We start from the raw sequence: 18,826 nt of genomic DNA on the forward strand, positions 1-18,826 counted from the left end.
GCATCTGTTCCATGAAGACCTTCTGGAGTTCTTAGTAGATTTGAGTTAGGAGATGATTGCCACAAAATTAGGCCAGTTAGGAATGTTAGAAAATGACATGAGTGTACCGATGCCCAGCTCAAGTTTATTTGGCAGAAAAGCATGTATTTCAGATAATACAACTTGGGGAATAATTAGAAGTCTGGCAGTAGGACGGGGAGATTAATAGGAAGAGGGAAAGAATTGAATTTGAATAAGTGAATGATTGAAAGAGATAGAAATAGGTGCTTTGTATATTTACCATCTTTTAAAAACTTTTTATTGACATGTAATAAGCACACAAAAAAGTATAAATCATAAGTGTATATATGACAGTGAATTTTCACAAAAGTAACACTCCCTTGTGTAAATTCCCTTGTACCCAGATCAAGAAATAGAACATTACTGATTCTTCGGAAGTCTACCTACCAGTTATTCCCCCTCCCCACAAAAGTAGCTGCTGTTTGACTTCTAAATAATAGGGCCAGGTATGCCTTCTCACATCTGTAATCCCAACACTTTGGGAAGCTGAGGTGAGAGGATCACTTGAGGCCAAGAATTTGAGACCAGCCTGACCAACATAGTGAGACAACCCCCCCCCCAAAATTTAAAAATTAGCCATATCTGATGGTGTGCACCTGTAGTTCCAGCTACTCAGGAGGCTGAGGTGTGAGGATTGCTTGAGCCCAGGAATTCAAGGCTGCAGTAAGCTATAATCATACCATTGCACTCTAGCCTGAGTGACACAGAAAGATCCCGTCTCTTAAATAAATAAATAAGAGTGGTGTTTGAACTTCATATAAATATAATCATAAAGTGAGTGCCTACTCTTTTATGTCTGGCTTCTTTTTTTTGAGACAGAGTCTCACTCTGTTGCCCGGGCTAGAGTACTGTGGAGACAACCTAGGTCACAGCAACCTCACACTCCTGGGCTCAAGCTATCCTTCTGCCTCAGCCTCCCAAGTAGCTGGGACTACAGGCATGCGCCACCATGCCTGGCTAATTTTTTCTATATATTTTTAGTTGGCCAATTAATTTATTTCAATTTTTAGTAGAGACAGGGTCTTGCTCTTGCTCAGGCTGGTTTTGAATTCCTGACCTTGAGTGATCCTCCTGCCTCGGCCTCCCAGAGTGCTAGGATTACAGGCATGAGCCACTGCACCTGGTCTATGTCTGGCTTCTTTTGCTACATGTTTGTGAGATTCATTAACGTTGTTGCATGTTAGTTTATTCTTATTGCTTTATAGATTTCCATCATCGAGCTGGGCACAGTGGCATACACCTGTTGTCCCAGCTACTCGAGAAGCTGAGGTGGGAGGATCCCTTAAGGGGTTTGAGGCTATAGTGAACTATGATCTTGCCTGTGAATAGCCACTGCACTCCAGCCTGGGTGACATAGCAAGACCTCATCTCTAAAAGTAAAAAATAATAGAAAGAAATTAATTGGCCAACTAATATGTATAGAAAAAATTAGCCGGGCATGGTGGCGCATGCCTGTAGTCCCAGCTACTCAGGAGGCTGAGGCAGGAGGATCGCTCGAGCCCAGGAGTTTGAGGTTGCTGTGAGCTAGGCTGACGCCATGGCACTCACTCTAGCCTGGGCAACAAAGCGAGACTCTGTCTCAAAAAAAAAAAAAAAAAACAATAAAAAATAAATAAAAGTAATAAATAAATAAAAGATTTCCTCATAGCATTATACCACAGTTAGTTACCTATCCTACTGTTGTTGGACATTCAGGTTTTTCCCAGTTGTGATGATTATGACTGTAAATAGTGCTGCTGTGAACCTATACATGTCTTTTGGTATTTGTATATACACATTCATGTTGGATATATAACCAGGAGATCATTGTATATACATCTCTTGAGCTTTTGTAGATACTACTAAATAATTTTCTGAAGTGGTTAAACTAAATTTAAATTCCTACAGCAGTGTATGTAAGTTCTAGCTGTTCCATATCCTGGAGAAGCAGATTGTTTGACCCTTAAAATGTAGTTCTATGAAGTGTCAAAAGTACTCTATAAATTCCTTATTTTTCTGAGGAAATCATTTGGTTCATATAAATCATATGGATTTTGGCTAGCACCATGCCACACGAACTCAGTCTCTAAAGGTTAGGCATATATATAAAACTGGTCCTTTCTTTATTTCAGTTTACCATACTAGAAAGGTATTTAAGTGAAACTTAGGGGACTTAGTCTAGGACTAGTAATTTTTAGGGGAGGTGGGAATTGGCAGAAATCTTGGTTTATGAGGGAAAAGAATATCATATCAATATAGAAATGTCCTTGATTTCTACATTCTATGTTTCCTGAACTTAATATAATGTGCTACAAAAACCCTCTCACACCACAAGACTGAAAAGAAACCCAGTTCAATTTCACTAAACAGTTGTCCTTTGGTATCCATGGAGAACTGGTTCTAGGTTGCCTCCCTGCCTCCTTGTCACCCCCGTACCAACATCCATGTATGCTCAAGTCCCTTACATATAAACCTTCCGTGTACTTTAAATGATCTCTAGATTAGTTATAATGCCTAATGCAATATAAATGCCTTGTAAATAGTTGTTTAACTGTATTGTTTAAGGAATGATGACAAGGAAAAAAGTCTTTACATGTTCAGTACACTGCAGCCATTCTTCCTTTTTTTTTCCTGTATATTTTCAGTCCATGGTTGGTTGAATCCACAGATGTAGAACCCATGGATACAGAGGGACAACTGTATTTTTGAATTTTTATTTTGTCCTTCTGAACAGTTGCCCTATCTTTTGCTGTGTCTAGAGGGATGGAATAGTCGGGGTCAACATGTAGTTTGAAAGTAAGGAGCCCAAAAGGGGAGTAGGAACAAGTAGGAGTGAGGTGGGGATGAAATAGGTGCCAGAGGGATTATGAGGAAAGGGAGGCTGAGAAGAGCAGGTGGGTGGGGCCCTCTGGATACTGCGAGCAGGGAGTTATCCTTTCTAGGAAGGGCGTTTCTCCTGTGTAGAAGGACTTCCAGTGTTTGTCCCAGTTGTCTCTCCCTGGGTTGTGGGGGAAGTAAATGTGTGGGAAGGAGAGATGTAGAGTCTAGGACTAGAACTCCTGGTTTTCTTGGAGGGGCTCTTTCTTCCAAGGAGGAAGCAGCAGTGACCCAGCTGTTGCCAGCTGCAGTGGAAATTCTGAGCTCAAAGTCTCAGGCTGCTAGACCACAGCAAGCTCCACCCTGGGGCCTTGATAGGGATAGCAGTATGTGTATCCTCTGGCCTGTAGTCAGACTCCTCAGGAATCCCTCCCTGTGCCTAAATTTGGGAAAGAATCCAAGTATGTAGCCCTGAAGGGCTAGGATAGCCACATCCATCCCCATCCCCAACCCCCTTTTAATGTGTTCTTTTCCCAACCTCCAGGGCATTGCTTGGCTTATTTTGTCTAATCCTTTGAGTTACAGAAGTTCCTCTAAAAAAGTCAGTGAGAGGCCACCAAGGAGCAAAAACAAATGAATCAATCATCATGTGTTCTTTAGGGAAGAGAGAAGAGATTAGGGGAGAAAAAACCAGAATGCTTGTTTGGGGTATTGATCTCAAATTCAGTCCCTGCCAACTGTTTTCACTTATTTCTTACACTTCTGACTTTTTTTTAGTAATTTCTATTTTGTCTCTTTAATATTTTCACCCTTCTGGAATGGAATATAGAGGCTTTTTTCTAGTGGAACACCTCTGATATAGTCCTGATCTGTGATACTCTGCTACTCAGGTTCTGGGAGTATGACTTTATTGCCAAAGTATGATTTTTCAAAAAGTTGAAAAACATGACTGTTATGCAAATATAGAATGAACACATGTCAGAGATTTATTTAACATATTAATAAGGGAACCAGCAGGATGGTAAAATGGATTCAAAGAGCATTTGAAGAACTGAGTATTTATAGGCACTGAAGAAAGAATATTGGAATAAGATTTTTTTTTTTTTTTTTAGACAGAGTCTTGCTTTGTTGCCTAGGCTAGAGTGAGTGCCATGGCGTCAGCCTAGCTCACAACAACCTCAAACTCCTGGGCTCAAGCGATCCTTCTGTCTTAGCCTCCCAAGTAGCTGGGACTACAGGCATGAGCCACCATGCCCGGCTAATTTTTTCTATATATATTAGTTGGCCAATTAGTTTCTTTCTATTTATAGTAGAGACGGGGTCTCGCTCTTGCTCAGGCTGGTTTCGAACTCCCGACCTCGAGCAATCCACCCGCCTCAGCCTCCCAGAGAGCTAGGATTACAGGCGTGAGCCACCGCGCCCGGCCTGGAATAAGATTGCTAGGTTATATAGAAAACTGGTTTATGTCCTACAGGGCAATAAAACCAGTAACCTTTGAGATTATCTTTTCCACCAGGCAGAAATAATTTGCATTTCTACTGGACAAAAATCTACAAGTTGTATCTTCACAAAGTCTGGGCCCTGATCGGTAGTAACTGGTAAGTCAAACAAAGAAACTCCCCTCTAGATGGTGAAATACTCTGTGAATGTGCCTTTTAGACAATGTTCCAGAATGACATTGAAAGGATATACAGTCATGCTTTTGCCTTATTACCAAGTTTTAGAGGACTTTCTTTCTTTTCTTTTCTTTTTATATTTCTCAGACAGGGTTCCCCTCTGTTGCCCAGGCTAGAGTGCAGTGGCATGATCATACCTCACAGCAACCTTAAACTCCTGGTCTCAAACAATCCTTCTGCCTCAGCCTCCCAAGTAGCTGGGACTACAGTTGCTCACCTGGCTAATTTTTTCTACTTTTTGTAGCGATGGGGTCTCACTGTGTTGCTCAGGCTTGTCTCAAACTCCTGACCTCAAGTAATCCTCCCTCCTTAGCCTCCCAAAGTGCCAGGATTACAGGTATGAGCCACAATGCCTGGACAGATTATTTTATTTTATTATTTTTTTGAGACAGAGTCTTGCTTTGTTGCCCAGGCTAGAGTGAGTGCCGTGGCATAAGCCTCGCTCACAGCAACCTCAAACTCCTGGGCTCAAGCAATCCTTCTGCCTCAGCCTCCCGAGTAGCTGGGACTACAGCCATGCGCCACCATGCCTGGCTAATTTTTCTATATATATTAGTTGGCCAATTAATTTCTTTCTATTTATAGTAGAGACGGGGTCTTGCTCTTGCTCAGGCTGGTTTCGAACTCCTGACCTTGAGCAATCCGCCCTCCTCGGCCTCCCAGAGTGCTAGGATTACAGGCATGAGCCACCGCGCCCGGCCTGGATGATTTTATTAATACTACTGTTACACTTGATCTTCTTCCCACTCCCCTCCCTAACACACTCAGTCTTGACCATGAGAAATAGAAGTCTTAGAATGACCAGCCTGGGCAACATAGTGAGATCCCATCTCTACAAAAAATTTTTTTAAAAGTTAGCCAGGGGCCAGGTGTGGTGGCTCACGCCTATAATCCTAGCACTCTGGGAGGCCGAGGTGGGCAGATTGCTTAAGGTTAGGAGTTCAAGACCAGCCTGAACAAAAGCGAGGAGCAGGACCCCATCGCTACTAAAAATAGAAAGAGATTAATTGGCCAACTAAAAATATATAGAAAAAATTAGCCGGGTGTGGTGGCGCATGCCTGTAGTCCCAGCTACTGGGGAGGCTGAGGCAGAAGGATTGCTTGAGCCCAGGAGTTTGAGGTTGCTGTGAGCTAGGCTAAGGCCACGGCACTCTAGCCCGGGCAACGAAGTGAGACTCTGTCTCAAAAAATAAAAATAAAAATAAAAGTTAGCCAGGCACACTGGTGCATGCCTGTAGTCCTAACTACTTGGGAGGTTAAGGCAGGAGGATCACTTCACTTGAGTCCAAGAGTTCAAGGCTTCAATGAACTGTGATTGATTGTACCACTGTACTCCAGCCTAGGTGACAGAGTGAGACCATGCAGACCCTGTCTCTAAAAAAAAGAATATAGTAAGGCAGAGAGCTAGTAGATTTTAAAGTTGAGGTTCCTTGAATATGACAATAATAGCAATTAAGATTTTCAAGGCCCGTGTGGTGGCTCACGCCTGTAATCCTAGCACTCTGGGAGGCCGAGGCGGGAGGATTGCTCGAGGTCAGGAGTTCGAAACCAGCCTGAGCAAGAGCAACACCCCGTCTCTACTATAAATAGAAAGAAATTAATTGGCCAACTAATATATATAGAAAAATTAGCCAAGCATGGTGGCGCATGGCTGTAGTTCTAGCTACTCGGGAGGCTGAGGCAGAAGGATTGCTTGAGCCCAGGAGATTGAGGTTGCTGTGAGCTAGGCTTATGCCACGACACTCACTCTAGCCTGGGCAACAAAGCAAGACTCTGTCTCAAAAAAAATAAAATAAAAAGATTTTCAGGCCCGGTACGGTGGCTCACGCCTGTAATCCTAGCTCTTGGGAGGCCGAGGCGGGCGGATTGCTCAAGGTCAGGAGTTCAAAACCAGCCTGAGCAAGAGCGAGACCCCGTCTCTACTATAAATAGAAAGAAATTAATTGGCCAACTGATATATATATAAAAAATTAGCCGGGCATGGTGGCGCATGCCTGTAGTCCCAGCTACTCAGGAGGCTGAGGCAGAAGGATCGCTCGAGCCCAGGAGTTTGAGGTTGCTGTGAGCTAGGCTGATGCCACAGCACTCACTCTAGCCTGGACAACAAAGCGAGACTCTGTCTCAAAAAAAAAAAAAAAAAAAAGATTTTCAAGTGCCAGGCATGATGGCTCATATCTGTAATCCTATCGCTCTGAGAGGCTGAGGCGGGTGGATTGCTCAAGCTCAGGAGTTTAAAACCAGCCTGAGCAAAAGCAAGACCATACTATAAATAGAAAGAAATTAATCGGCCAAATATATATAAATATATATATTATATATATATATATATATATATATAAGTAAATAAAATTAGCCGGCATGGTGGCACATGCCTGTAGTCCCAGCTACTTGGGAGGCTGAGACAGTAGGATTGCTTGAGCCCAGGAGTTTGAGGTTGGTGTGAGCTAAGCTGACGCCACGGCACTCTAGCTTGGGCTCTGTCTCAAAAAAAAAAAAAGATTTTCAAGTGCTTACCATGTGGTAGTCATTAGTGCTTTATATATATTAACTCATTTCATATTCTCAATAATCCTATTTCCATTTTACAGATGATGAGGCTGAGACACAGAAAGGTTAAATGACTTGTCCAAGATGCTAGAAAGTGGCAGAACCAGAATTTGAACCAAAGCAGTTTGGCTCAGCTTGACCTTCAATCAAGGGGTTAGTCCCAGCTACTCAGAAGGCTGAGGTGGGAGGATCACTTGAGCCCAGGAGTTCAATACTGCAGTGAGCTATGATCATGCCACTGTACATCAACCTGGGTGACAGAGAGAGATCCTGTCTCCTAAAAAAAATAAAAATAAAGGAGTCAGTAAAGGGGTGGGACTGGGGTGTCAAAGAAGAGAAACTTTTATAGTTTTTTCATAGGAGAAATGGTGTTTGTCCAAAAGAAGATAAGTAAAATCAAGGATTATTTTTAGTCCTCAAATTCCAGCCAGAGCTCTGCCTTTACACACTCTGCTATGTGGACATTGCCAGGCTTTTTTCCCAAAAAAGACAGTTGTCTCTTTCCAACTAGTATTGGAGCCTTAGTTGGGAAACAGAAACGTGTTGGTTTTATAAGGTCCGCAGTTACCTTATTTCTTGTAGGCATCTTTAGGGGATAGGTTTATATTAAGGGTGGTATTTTTAATTTATTTCTTTTTCATTTTTATTAAGGTGTGAGTAGGAAGCATTGTCCTAGTGGAAGCACAGAAAGGACATGGATTCATCCAGATGTCTCGATCTCTGTCCTATTCTTAGTCTCTGGCCTCAGATTATCAGTTTGTATTTTCCTCTCCCTTAGATATGGCAAGATTGTTTCCACTAAGGCCATACTGGACAAGACCACAAACAAATGCAAAGGTGAGAGAACAGCTGTCCTTGGTGATAGAGAGCACCAGTGAGTGAGGCCATCCTATACTGCTGAGAGTCCCGAGTGCTAAGGAGGAGTCTCTGGCTTAAAAAATGATTGGATTCCTCAGTGATCAGATAGCTAGAGCTGAAGATGCTGTTTGGAGGATGGGGGACTCAAGGTTAGAAGACTGCACAAAGCACCTTAGAGTCCGCTGGGCTTATTTTAGACTTCAGGTTTCCCTGGATGGGGTGGTGAAGGTGAGTAGGTGAAACTGTTTCTACTTAGCAAAGCAGTGTAAATATCTTTTGGGAAGGGTGACTTGGTAGGTATTATTTTCTGAGGATGAATAGTTTAATTGGGGTTTTGATCAGTTCTTGATGAAGCTGGAAGAGTGGAAGGTGAAGACAAAGTTGGGGTGGGGAGGGGCTCCTTCCACAGGTAGCTGATTATTTGCTCTGGAGAGATTGCATTCCCTTCATGCCTAGCATTTATGGGGCATGTCTAGAAAAGAGGGGAGGGGTTCTTTTAGAGGTATGAAAGGGGCTATGGGTTATTAGAAGAGTCTAGTTCCTGAAACCTCAGATTTCTGAAAGGGGAGGGAGAAAGACAAGAATACTATAGAACCTCATTGTCTTGGCATTCTTAGCCACAAAGTAGAATAAATCTCAGGATTTCAGAAGCACATGGATAACCACCTGAAACCTCTTAATTTCTCTTTCTCCCTACTACTTCTGTTACGTGGATCATAACTCTTCCTCTGTCTCCTGAAAAGCCTGGGCCTACCTCCCTTGCACATCCCACCTCCCAGTGATGCTGTTTCCCTGTTCCAGGCTATGGCTTTGTGGATTTTGACAGTCCTTCAGCAGCACAGAAAGCTGTGACAGCACTGAAAGCCAGTGGTATACAGGCGCAGATGGCAAAGGTAGGAGTAATACCCCATGTCTAGTCCTCTGACAGGTTTGTGGTTAGCACCAAAGTTCTAGTTCCAAGGTTTCCAGAGGGCTTAAGAATCATGAAATTGAATGGTCGAGGAATAACTGCAATGCTTTCTGACTGCGTCTGGCTAAAGACAGTCTGGGCCAGTGTCCATTGATACTGCTGGCTGCTAGAGGAAGATTGTATTCAAAGTCTGTGGCAGGTGGCTCTATCAACTGAGTCATTGGAAGTAGGCAAGAGGGTCAGAAGGCCTCTTGCAGTATTCCTGCTGCTTGTCTGGCCCCACTTCCCTACTGGACAGATTGTGGTCGTTTTGCAACATTCTCTGAAGAAGCCAATTGTGTAACTCAGAAGTTCAGAAAAATGCTGTCCACCTCCCAGTGTTGTCCTCTTTAGGGGCAGGGAAACTACCGCAAGAATGAAACTGTCCCTTCCCAAATCTGTCAGAAGTTTTGGTTTTTACCTAGCCTACTGGAAAGCTTTTTTCTCTCACTTTTGGTAGGTGGGATTTTCCCATTGGCTTTCTGAAGCCATTATGGATACTATGTGCAGAGCTGATGAAGCAGGTTTGCCAGCTACCCTTTTCTGTAATAGTTAAAGAAAAAGGGAACCCTAAAGGAAAATGCAGAAGAAGGATTTAGGTTGCTGGTTACCCACTGTTTAGGGCAGAGTGGCTGCTTAAGTTCTTAAAAATACAACTGTTAGTTGCTGTGAGCTAGGCTGATGCCATGGCATTCTAGCCCGGGCAACAGAGTGAGACTCTGTCTCAAAAAAAAAAAAAAAAATACAACTGTTAGCAAAAAAAAAAAAAAAAAAAAAATACAACTGTTAGAAGATGCTGCCATTTTGCACATTCTGCCCTCTGGAATGGCTCTTATACCTCTTTCTGGAGTAAAATTCTTTGACAAAAGCTTAAAGGTTTAGGAGCCTTCAGGGTTCCTAGGGGACTAGAGTTCACTGGGTCCATGGTGACCCAGTGAACTACACATTTGGCCCTTTCTCTGGTTCCTTCTCCCCTCTTCCTGCTTTTCCTCCTTCAGAGAGTGAACAGACATTCCTACTCAGAGGATTCTTCGTGGCAGGAAGAGAAGAGGGAGGGGGGATTTCTCAAAACAATCCAGCCAAGGAGCAAGGCAGTCCAAGAGAATTGCAGCCTCTGGGACAGGCTGTGGGGGAGAGGGGGAGCGCTCTGCCTGTTCTTAAAGAGACAGCCAGACACCATTGATGACTTGTATCATGTGCTTGTAGAGTACTAGAAATATTAAATATGCTTTTCTTCTCCCTGGACTCAATGTACAACCTGTGGTAGTAGGACTGGGTATTACAAATAGTTAAGATTCTCTTTGTTTATGTGGGACCTTTCCTACAATCTCTTTTCTGAACTGTCATTTTCTGGATGTGGGCTGAGGGTGGGAGAGGGATAAGGGATGTGAGCCTCATTTTCTCACTTTTATTTCCTTAGCAACAGGAGCAGGACCCCACAAATTTATACATCTCAAACCTCCCACTGTCGATGGATGAGCAAGAACTGGAGGGGATGCTGAAGCCCTTTGGCCAGGTTATCTCCACCCGAATCCTTCGAGATACCAGTGGGACTAGCAGAGGGGTTGGCTTTGCAAGGTGAGAAATGGCAAGAGTGGGACATGATGAGGTTTATAAAAAATGTTATTGGCTGGGCATGGTGGCTCACATCTGTAATCCTAGCACTTGGGAGGCAGAGACAGGAGGAGGATCTCTTGAAGCCAGGAGCTCAAGACCAGCCTAAGCAACATAGTGAGACCCCATCTCTACAAAACATCTTAAAAATTAGCTGAGTGTGGTGTTGCATGCCTGTAGTCCCAGTTACTCTGGAGGCTGATGCAGGAGGATCACTTGGACCCAGGAGTTTGAGCTTACAGTGAGCTGTGATGACACCATTGTACTCTAGCCCAGGCAAAAGAGTGAGACCCTGTCTCAAAAAAAAAAAAAAAAAAAAGTCACTTAGGAGGCCACCAAAAAACAATCTGTGCCTCTCTTCCACAAAAATAACCAAAGTATTGGTAAAAAAAATACTTGATAGTAAATCAAAAGTTTATTTTATTATAGGTTGCAATACTCAAAAAAATCATTAGCCACTAGATTTTTATCCTTTCCCCACTACTTGCTGCTACTCTAGCCTTTGTTCCTTTGATCCAGACCCAACCAGAATAAAATAATTCTGTATATTCTTCTTTTGTTTGTTGTAGATCCAGGGAGACCAACTGGAATAATTCTGTGCATTCTTTTTTATTTTTCATGTCAGGTAACGTGCTGACAATGTAAGAAGGTTTGAGGGAGGCACATCTCACACATGTGCGTGAAAACCTAATCATCATGGTTATGAGATACAAAAAGATCAGTATTCTGTACTGCCCCTGTGACATCAGACATTTATGAGCATTGGTTCATTCTCAGGGTGTTTCCTGGAGCTGCAGTTTCCCAGGGTGCCCTCCTCTGGACTCCAGAATCATTGTTGTAGTGCTTCAGCCTCCTCTTGCCCACTTAAGAAATGGCTCTGCTTTTATTTATTTTAAGATTTTATTTGGGGCACAGTGGCACATGCCAGTAGCCCTACGTACTTGGAAGGCTGATGCTGGAGGGTCTCCTGAGTCCAGGAGTTCAAGGCCAGGCTGGGTAATGTAGTGAGATGCCCATCTCTTTAAAAAAAAAAAAAAAAAAAAAAAAAAGATTTTATTTGAAAGAGGATTATGTTGCATTTTTTTTTTTTTTAGGTTTGAAAACTACTAGACTAAGTGATCTGAGTATCCTTTTTTGTTTTATTAATATATCTTGTCTGGTCCATGAACACAAGGAATAGGTCAGGAGAGAGGAACCTGTTCATGTTGGAAAGGCCGCATTAATTTAGCCGTAATCAAATAAGGCCGCATTCAAGAAACTTCAGTTAGATATACTTAAAAATATACATTATTTTATAAAAATCTACTGTGTACTTAATAATTTTTAAAAATGAAAACTATTTTAAAATTAACTAACCTTTTTTTCTTTTTTTTTTTTTGAGACAGAGTCTTGCTTTGTTGCCCAGGCTAGAGTGAGTGCCGTGGCGTCAGCCTAGCTCACAGCAACCTCAAACTCCTGGGCTCAAGCAATCCTTCCGCCTCAGCCTCCCGAGTAGCTGGGACTACAGGCATGTGCCACCATGTCCGGCTAATTTTTTCTATATGTATTAGTTGGCCAATTAATTTCTTTCTATTTATAGTAGAGACAAGGTCTCGCCCTTGCTCAGGCTGGTTTAAAACTCCTGACTTCAAGCAATCCTCCTGCCTTGGCCTCCCAGAGTGCTAGGGATTACAGGCGTGAGCCACCTCGGCCTTACTAACCTTTTAATGACTTTGTTGTGTCTGCTTTTTGTTGGAAAGCAGTTGAATATTTGGTTGCAACATGGAGGTCCACACTTTCAGTTAAGCCTCTAGATGGGTATCAGTCATTTGTGACTTTAAGGGCGTCTTGATTTGGGTTAGATAGGAGAATGTAGATTCAAAGCAATAAGTGGTTGAAAAGCAAGAAAGCATTTTTTCAGGCATGTTGCTTTTTTTTTTTTTTTTTGGGGGGGGATCAAGTAGAACTGACAGGCATGTTGCTTTGCTGAAGGCAATGGGTATTCTGCAATTCTGCATTTTTCCATATTTCAATTGGATCTTTCTAAGCACCAAACAATGACTTTAAAATGCCATCTACTGAGAGCTCAATCAATTCTATCTGTAGTTCTTTAAGTGCTTTGGTGATACTAACTAGGTGAGATTGAAATGCTAATTTGAGCGTGATATCATGATTCTCAGTCAGTGAACTTTTCATTGTATTCTCCAATTAATAGGGCTATAACAGCTGTATATTTTTCAAATGATTCACATATCCTGCTCATCAATGACCTTTGTTTGCTACCGAGGGAAAATGTTCATTTGAAATTTCCTTTTGCAGAAGAAGTGTTTTGAAAAAAGATAGCTTCTTTGGAAATGCTTCGAATTTTTTGGCCACATATCATGTACAGACCTAGTTTTACCTTGTAAAGAAATATTCAAGTCATTTAGGGGCCAGGCGTGGTGGCTCACGCCTGTAATCCTAGCACTTTGGGAGGCCAAGGCGGGTGGATTGCTCAAGGTCAGGAGTTCGAAACCAGCCTGAGCGAGACCCCGTCTCTACCAAAAATAGAAATAAATTAATTGACCAACTAAAAATATATATACAAAAAATTAGCCGGGCATGGTGGCACATGCCTGTAGTCCCAGCTACTCGGGAGGCTGAGGCAGTAGGATCGCTGAGCCCTGGAGACTGAGGTTGCTGTGAGCCAGGCTGATGCCACGGCACTCACTCTAGCCTGGGCAACAGAGTGAGACTCTGTCTCAAAAAAAAAAAGAAATATTCAAGTCATTTAGATTTGACATGGTATCACACAGAAATGCTGCATTCCTGTAGAAATCTTCTTTCAATAATCCACATTGCTGATTCTGTTCTTCATAACATTTAACCATCCATTCTCACAGAGATAAAATTTTGGCTAATACCTATCCCTGTGATAGTCCATGCACGTTAGAATGATATGGCAAATCTACACTGAATACTCCATCTTTCAACTTTAGTGTGTTACAAAACTGAAGATACCATGTTGCATTTGCAAGAATATAGTTTTTTTTTTAAGAGACATAGTGTCACTCTGTTGCCCGGGCTAGAGTGCCATGGCATCAGCCTAGCTCACAGCAACCTCAAACTCCTGGGCTCAAGCAGTCCTTCTGCCTCAGCCTCCCAAGTAGCTAGGACTACAGGTCTGCGCTACCATGCCCAGCTAATTTTTTCTATATATTTTTAGTTGTCCAGATAATTTCTTTCTACTTTTTTATTTTTTTTTTTATTTTTATTTTTTTTTTTTTTGAGACAGAGTCTCGCTTTGTTGTCCAGGCTAGAGTGAGTGCCGTGGCGTCAGCCTAGCTCACAGCAACCTCAAACTCCTGGGCTCGAGTGATCCTTCTGCCTCAGCCTCCCGAGTAGCTGGGACTACAGGCATGCACCACCATGCCCGGCTAATTTTTTATATATATATATCAGTTGGCCAATTAATTTCTTTCTATTTTATAGTAGAGACGGGGTCTCGCTCTTTTTTTTTTTTTTTTTTTTTTTTTTTTTTGAGACAGAGTCTCGCTTTGTTGCCTGGGCTAGAGTGAGTGCCGTGGCGTCAGCCTAGCTCACAGCAACCTCAAACTCCTGGGCTCGAGTGATCCTTCTGCCTCAGCCTCCCGGGTAGCTGGGACTACAAGCATGCGCCACCATGCCCGGCTAATTTTTTATATATATATATCAGTTGGCCAATTAATTTCTTTCTATTTATAGTAGAGACGGGGTCTCGCTCAGCCTGGTTTTGAACTCCTGACCTTGAGCAATCCGCCCGCCTCGGCCTCCCAAGAGCTAGGATTACAGGCGGGGTCTCGCTCTTGCTCAGGCTGGTTTTGAACTCCTGACCTTGAGCAATCCGCCAGCCTCTGCCTCCCAAGAGCTAGGATTACAGGCGTGAGCCACAGCGCCCGGCCATCTTTCTACTTTTTTAGTAGAGACTGGATCTCACTCTTGCTCAGGCTGGTCTCGAGTTCCTGACCTCGAGCAATCCTCCCGCCTTGGCCTCCCAGAGTGCCAGGATTACAGGCGTGAGCCACCACGCCCTGCAAGAATATAGTTAACAATACTTATAACTTCTTGGGAAGTGTCACTTAAAATAGTAGCTTTAGCACAGATTTTGCTGATGCAAAATATCATCAAAGAAATGACAGCATCTGTATCTGTTAATAGGTTTTTTATCTGTGCAATAAACCTTTCATGTTTTCCTGTCATGGAAGGTACACCATCTGTACAAACATCACTAAATTTACCAAATTTAGTACAACTTCACGACATTTATCTTGAAAGTTGTTAAAGATATCTATTCCTCATGTTCTGTTTGTAGGAATGCCCAAGTGAGTAACTCTTTGTACCAAAGAAAATCTTCTGTTATGACCTGAATGAAGTATTAATATAAAACCTGCACCAAGTCAGTAGCATCAGTTGATTCATCCAAAGTGATTGAATAATGGATATGTTCCTTTTGAAGTATTACATGAAATTGTTATGTTAGTTGAAGGCTAATTCATGCTGCTGATCAGTTATGCATCTCCTTGAAGAAGGCAGTTGTTTGTACTTTGAAACATTATTAGAGTCTAAGCATCCCACAACTTCCACAATGCATTCTTTCATAATTTCCACATCACTGACTGCATGGCTTCCCCTTTTCCCCCAGTGTATAAGCTGCTTTATAAGTTGCTTCAGTGGCATTATTTCCAGGTCTTTATTGCTGCTTGAAAGAATTGTCTTTGCTTCTGCTTTTCATCTTTTAACATCTGCAGTACAACTTTTCATGCCTCTTCCTCTAATTTAAAAGATTTGTGGGCCAGGCGCAGTGGCTCACGCCTGTAATCCTAGCACTCTGGGAGGCCGAAGCAGGCGGATTGCTCCAGGTCAGGAGTTCGAAACAGCCTGAGCAAGAACGAGACCCCGTCTGTACTAAAAATAGAAAGAAATTAATTGGCCAACTAAAAATATATAGAAAAAATTAGCCAGGCATGGTGGCTCATGCCTGTAGTCCCAGCTACTCGGGAGGCTGAGGCGGAAGGAGTGCTTAAGCCCAGGAGTTTGAGGATGCTGTGAGCTAGGCTGATGCCATGGCACTCTAGCCCGGGCAACAGAGTGAGACTCTTCTTAAAAAAAACAATGAAAAGATTTGTGGTCCTTGGCAGGGCATGGTGGCTCACGCCTGTAATCCTAGCACTCTGGGAGGCAGAGGCTGGCGGATTGCTCAAGGTCAGGAGTTCAAAACCAGCCTGAGCAAGAGCGAGACCCCGTCTCTATTATAAATAGAAAGAAATTAATTGGCCAACTAATATATATAGAAAAAATTAGCTGGGCATGGTGGCTCATGCCTGTAGTCCCAGCTACTCGGGAGGCTGAGGCAGCAGGATTGCTTGAGCCCAAGAGATTGAGGTTGCTGTGAGCTAGGCTGATGCCATGGCACTCACTCTAGCCTGGGCAACAAAGCGAGACTCTGTCTCAAAAAAAAAAAAAAAAGATTTGTGGTCCTTATGAATGTTATAATGAGCATTGAATTTCTTTAATGGTGATGTTGTAGGATCACAAAGCAAGCAAATCATCTTGCGACAGAGTGAGACTCTGTCTCAAAAAAACCAAAAAAAACAAAAACAGAAACACAGTGCACTGTTGTCAAAAGCTGATAACAGACTGGTGTACTTGACCTCCATAAACTCTTACCAACCAGCCTCATGGGGTAGTGGTACCTGTCAGGTGGGGGAGGTTAGAACTAAATCATGAGAGTAGCAGCCATCAATTTAGCCCTTATGGCTTACTAATATTCTAATTGTGCCAGTCAATCTGGGATGATTAGTTCGTTGAAACTTATTTTATTCTTTAGTATTTCAAATATGCTCATTTTAAAAATAAAATAAAAATATGAAAGATGAACAAAAATAGATTAGTAAAGATAAAAGGACTCGTTTTGTACAATTTGTACTCATTCAAAAGGCCACACTTAAGGACCTAGAAGGCCACATGTGACCTTAAGGCGGTGGGTTTCCCACCCCTGGAATAGGTCTTCCCTAGCCAACTCAATCTTGGTAGCACCACCTGCTGGCAATCTCAAGTATAACTAAAGGGGAGTTCCTAGGGCTGTGGTCATCAGAGTTTTTTTGGTCCCGTACTTTTAGCCTTTCTCAGTTCATGGCATCCTTAGTTGTCATAATTGTTTTTCACTCTAGATCAAAAGAAATACCTAAGGGTTCAATTTATTAAGTGATTGAATGATCTAAACAACTTCATAAATGTTTGTCTTAACAGCTGTATAGCTGGTTTGAAAAAATAATACACATATATTGAAAGAGAAAATATCTTTATTTCATTCTTAGGTAAATATACTTCATAATGGGATGTGTGCCTGTTGGGAATTGCACAAATCAAACTATGAAGTCAGGATGGATACCTACACCTTCATTTCCTGTTACACATTGATTTTCTTTCTTTTCTTTTTTCTTTCTTTTTTTTTTTTTTTTGACCCTGACATGATTCAGGAACACATTGATTTTCTTATGATACTTGGTTTTGTCATAACCACTATTGAAAACCCAGCTTTATAAAAACATGATGTCATCAAAAGGACTATAGGAGGAACTAATGTTGAAGTGGTGAACTACTTTGAGTCGGTAGTCCACACAGTATCCAACAGATGTTGTATTTTCTTCAGAGATTTAAAATATCTCTCACTGTGCCTCTTTGAGTTTATCTTGGTGGCCCAGGGTACCTGAGAGCACAATTTGGAAACTGTGGCTTTAGAGACTTTTGAAAAACTAGTAAATCTCTTGCATGTTTCTATGTTAATATCTGCATTTTTTTTCATACATTCAGTTTCTTACAAAATATGATTTTCAGCAAATTATAAATAGTGACATTTAACATAAAACGATCTCATTTTTAAATGTATCCAAATGAAATTAGCTGGGCATGGTGGCACATGCCTGTAGTCCCAGTTGCTTGGGAGGCTGAGGCAGGAGGATCACTTGAGCCCAGGAGTTTGAGGTTGCTGTGAGCTATGCTGACACCACAGCACCCTAGCTGTTGCCCTAGGGGCAACAGAGTAAGACTCTGTCTCAAAAATAAAAAAATAAATGTATCTAAATGAGATCTAAATATCATAGCAATTTGGTAAACAAAATCATCCATTTAAAAAATACATGATGCCAAGACATGATGGTTTACACCTATATTCCTAGCTGTTTGGGAGGCTGAGGGAGGAGAGTTGCTTGAGGCCAGGAGTTCAAGACCAGCTTGAGCAAGAGTGAGACCCCATTTCTACTAAAAATAGAAAAAATTAGCCAGGCATGGTGATGTTTGCCTGTAGTCCCAGCTGCTTGGAAGGCTGAGGCAGGAGGATTGCTTGAGCCCAGGAGTGTAAGGTTGCTGTGAGCTAGGCTGACTCCACAGCACTCTAGCCTGGGCAGCAGAGTGAGACTGTCTCAAAAAAAAAAATCTCATTGTCCAGTGTATCCATGCTGTATATGCTGTCCACTGCCCACTTTGTAGCTGTTTTGGTTATCAGATTGAAAAAATGTGGTATATGCAGGGTTCAGTACTATCTGTGGCTTCATGCTTCCCCCAGAGGTCTTGGAACGAATTCCCCACAGATAAGTGGTGACTACTGTAGCATAAATCTCATATTGTTCTTACAACGTTCCTTTTTTGTTTCTCGATCTTGTGTTTGTATTTCATTTCCCTACAGAATTGTATTGTAGTGTAAATATTAAAAATCCTTTTCTGGATCATCCTGTCATAATTCTCTGCAACAAAAATGCATATATAAATTAAAAATTTTTCCCCTATACCCATTTGGCTATGTGTGTTAACCCATGAGAGAATTATCTTTATAAGTATTAGTTCACAATTGCTCCATATAAACATAAATATATTATTAAAATGTTCATACAAAATTATTTTATATAAAGTAAGTTTTAGGGCCGGGCGCTGTGGCTCACGCCTGTAATCCTAGCTCTTGGGAGGCCGAGGCGGGCGGATTGCTCAAGGTCAGGAGTTCAAAACCAGCCTGAGCAAGAGCAAGACCCCGTCTCTACTATAAATAGAAAGAAATTAATTGGCCAACTGATACATATATAAAAAAAAAAAAATTAGCCGGGCATGGTGGCGCATGCCTGTAGTCCCAGCTACCCGGGAGGCTGAGGCAGAAGGATCACTCGAGCCCAGGAGTTTGAGGTTGCTGTGAGCTAGGCTGACGCCACGGCACTCACTCTAGCCTGGGCAACAAAGCGAGACTCTGTCTCAAAAAAAAAAAATAAAAATAAAAAAAAAAATAAAGTAAGTTTTAGGCTGGGCGCGATGGCTCACACCTGTAATCCTAGCACTCTGGGAG

The 18,826-nt window shown here is 42.2% G+C and overlaps 1 protein-coding gene and 1 non-coding gene across 3 annotated transcripts in view; one reads left to right on the forward strand and one right to left on the reverse strand.

Moving 5' to 3' along the window:
* The window catches only part of RBMS2 (RNA binding motif single stranded interacting protein 2), a 61,212-nt gene that overhangs the window by 26,777 nt on the left and 15,609 nt on the right, over nt 1–18,826 (forward strand). For both annotated transcript variants that reach the window (XM_012754123.3, XM_012754066.3), the window contains exons 3-5: nt 7,858–7,916; nt 8,739–8,830; nt 10,307–10,464. In XM_012754123.3, coding sequence (XP_012609577.1) covers nt 7,858–7,916; nt 8,739–8,830; nt 10,307–10,464 — 309 coding nt within the window. The remainder of the gene's footprint in view (nt 1–7,857; nt 7,917–8,738; nt 8,831–10,306; nt 10,465–18,826) is intronic.
* On the reverse strand, nt 11,115–11,219 carry LOC142873647 (small nucleolar RNA U13). Its single transcript, XR_012921634.1, has one exon. It is a non-coding gene; the product is annotated as a small nucleolar RNA U13 (small nucleolar RNA).

The sequence above is a fragment of the Microcebus murinus genome, chromosome 10 (assembly GCF_040939455.1).
Source record: "Microcebus murinus isolate Inina chromosome 10, M.murinus_Inina_mat1.0, whole genome shotgun sequence".
NCBI lineage: Eukaryota > Metazoa > Chordata > Mammalia > Primates > Cheirogaleidae > Microcebus > Microcebus murinus.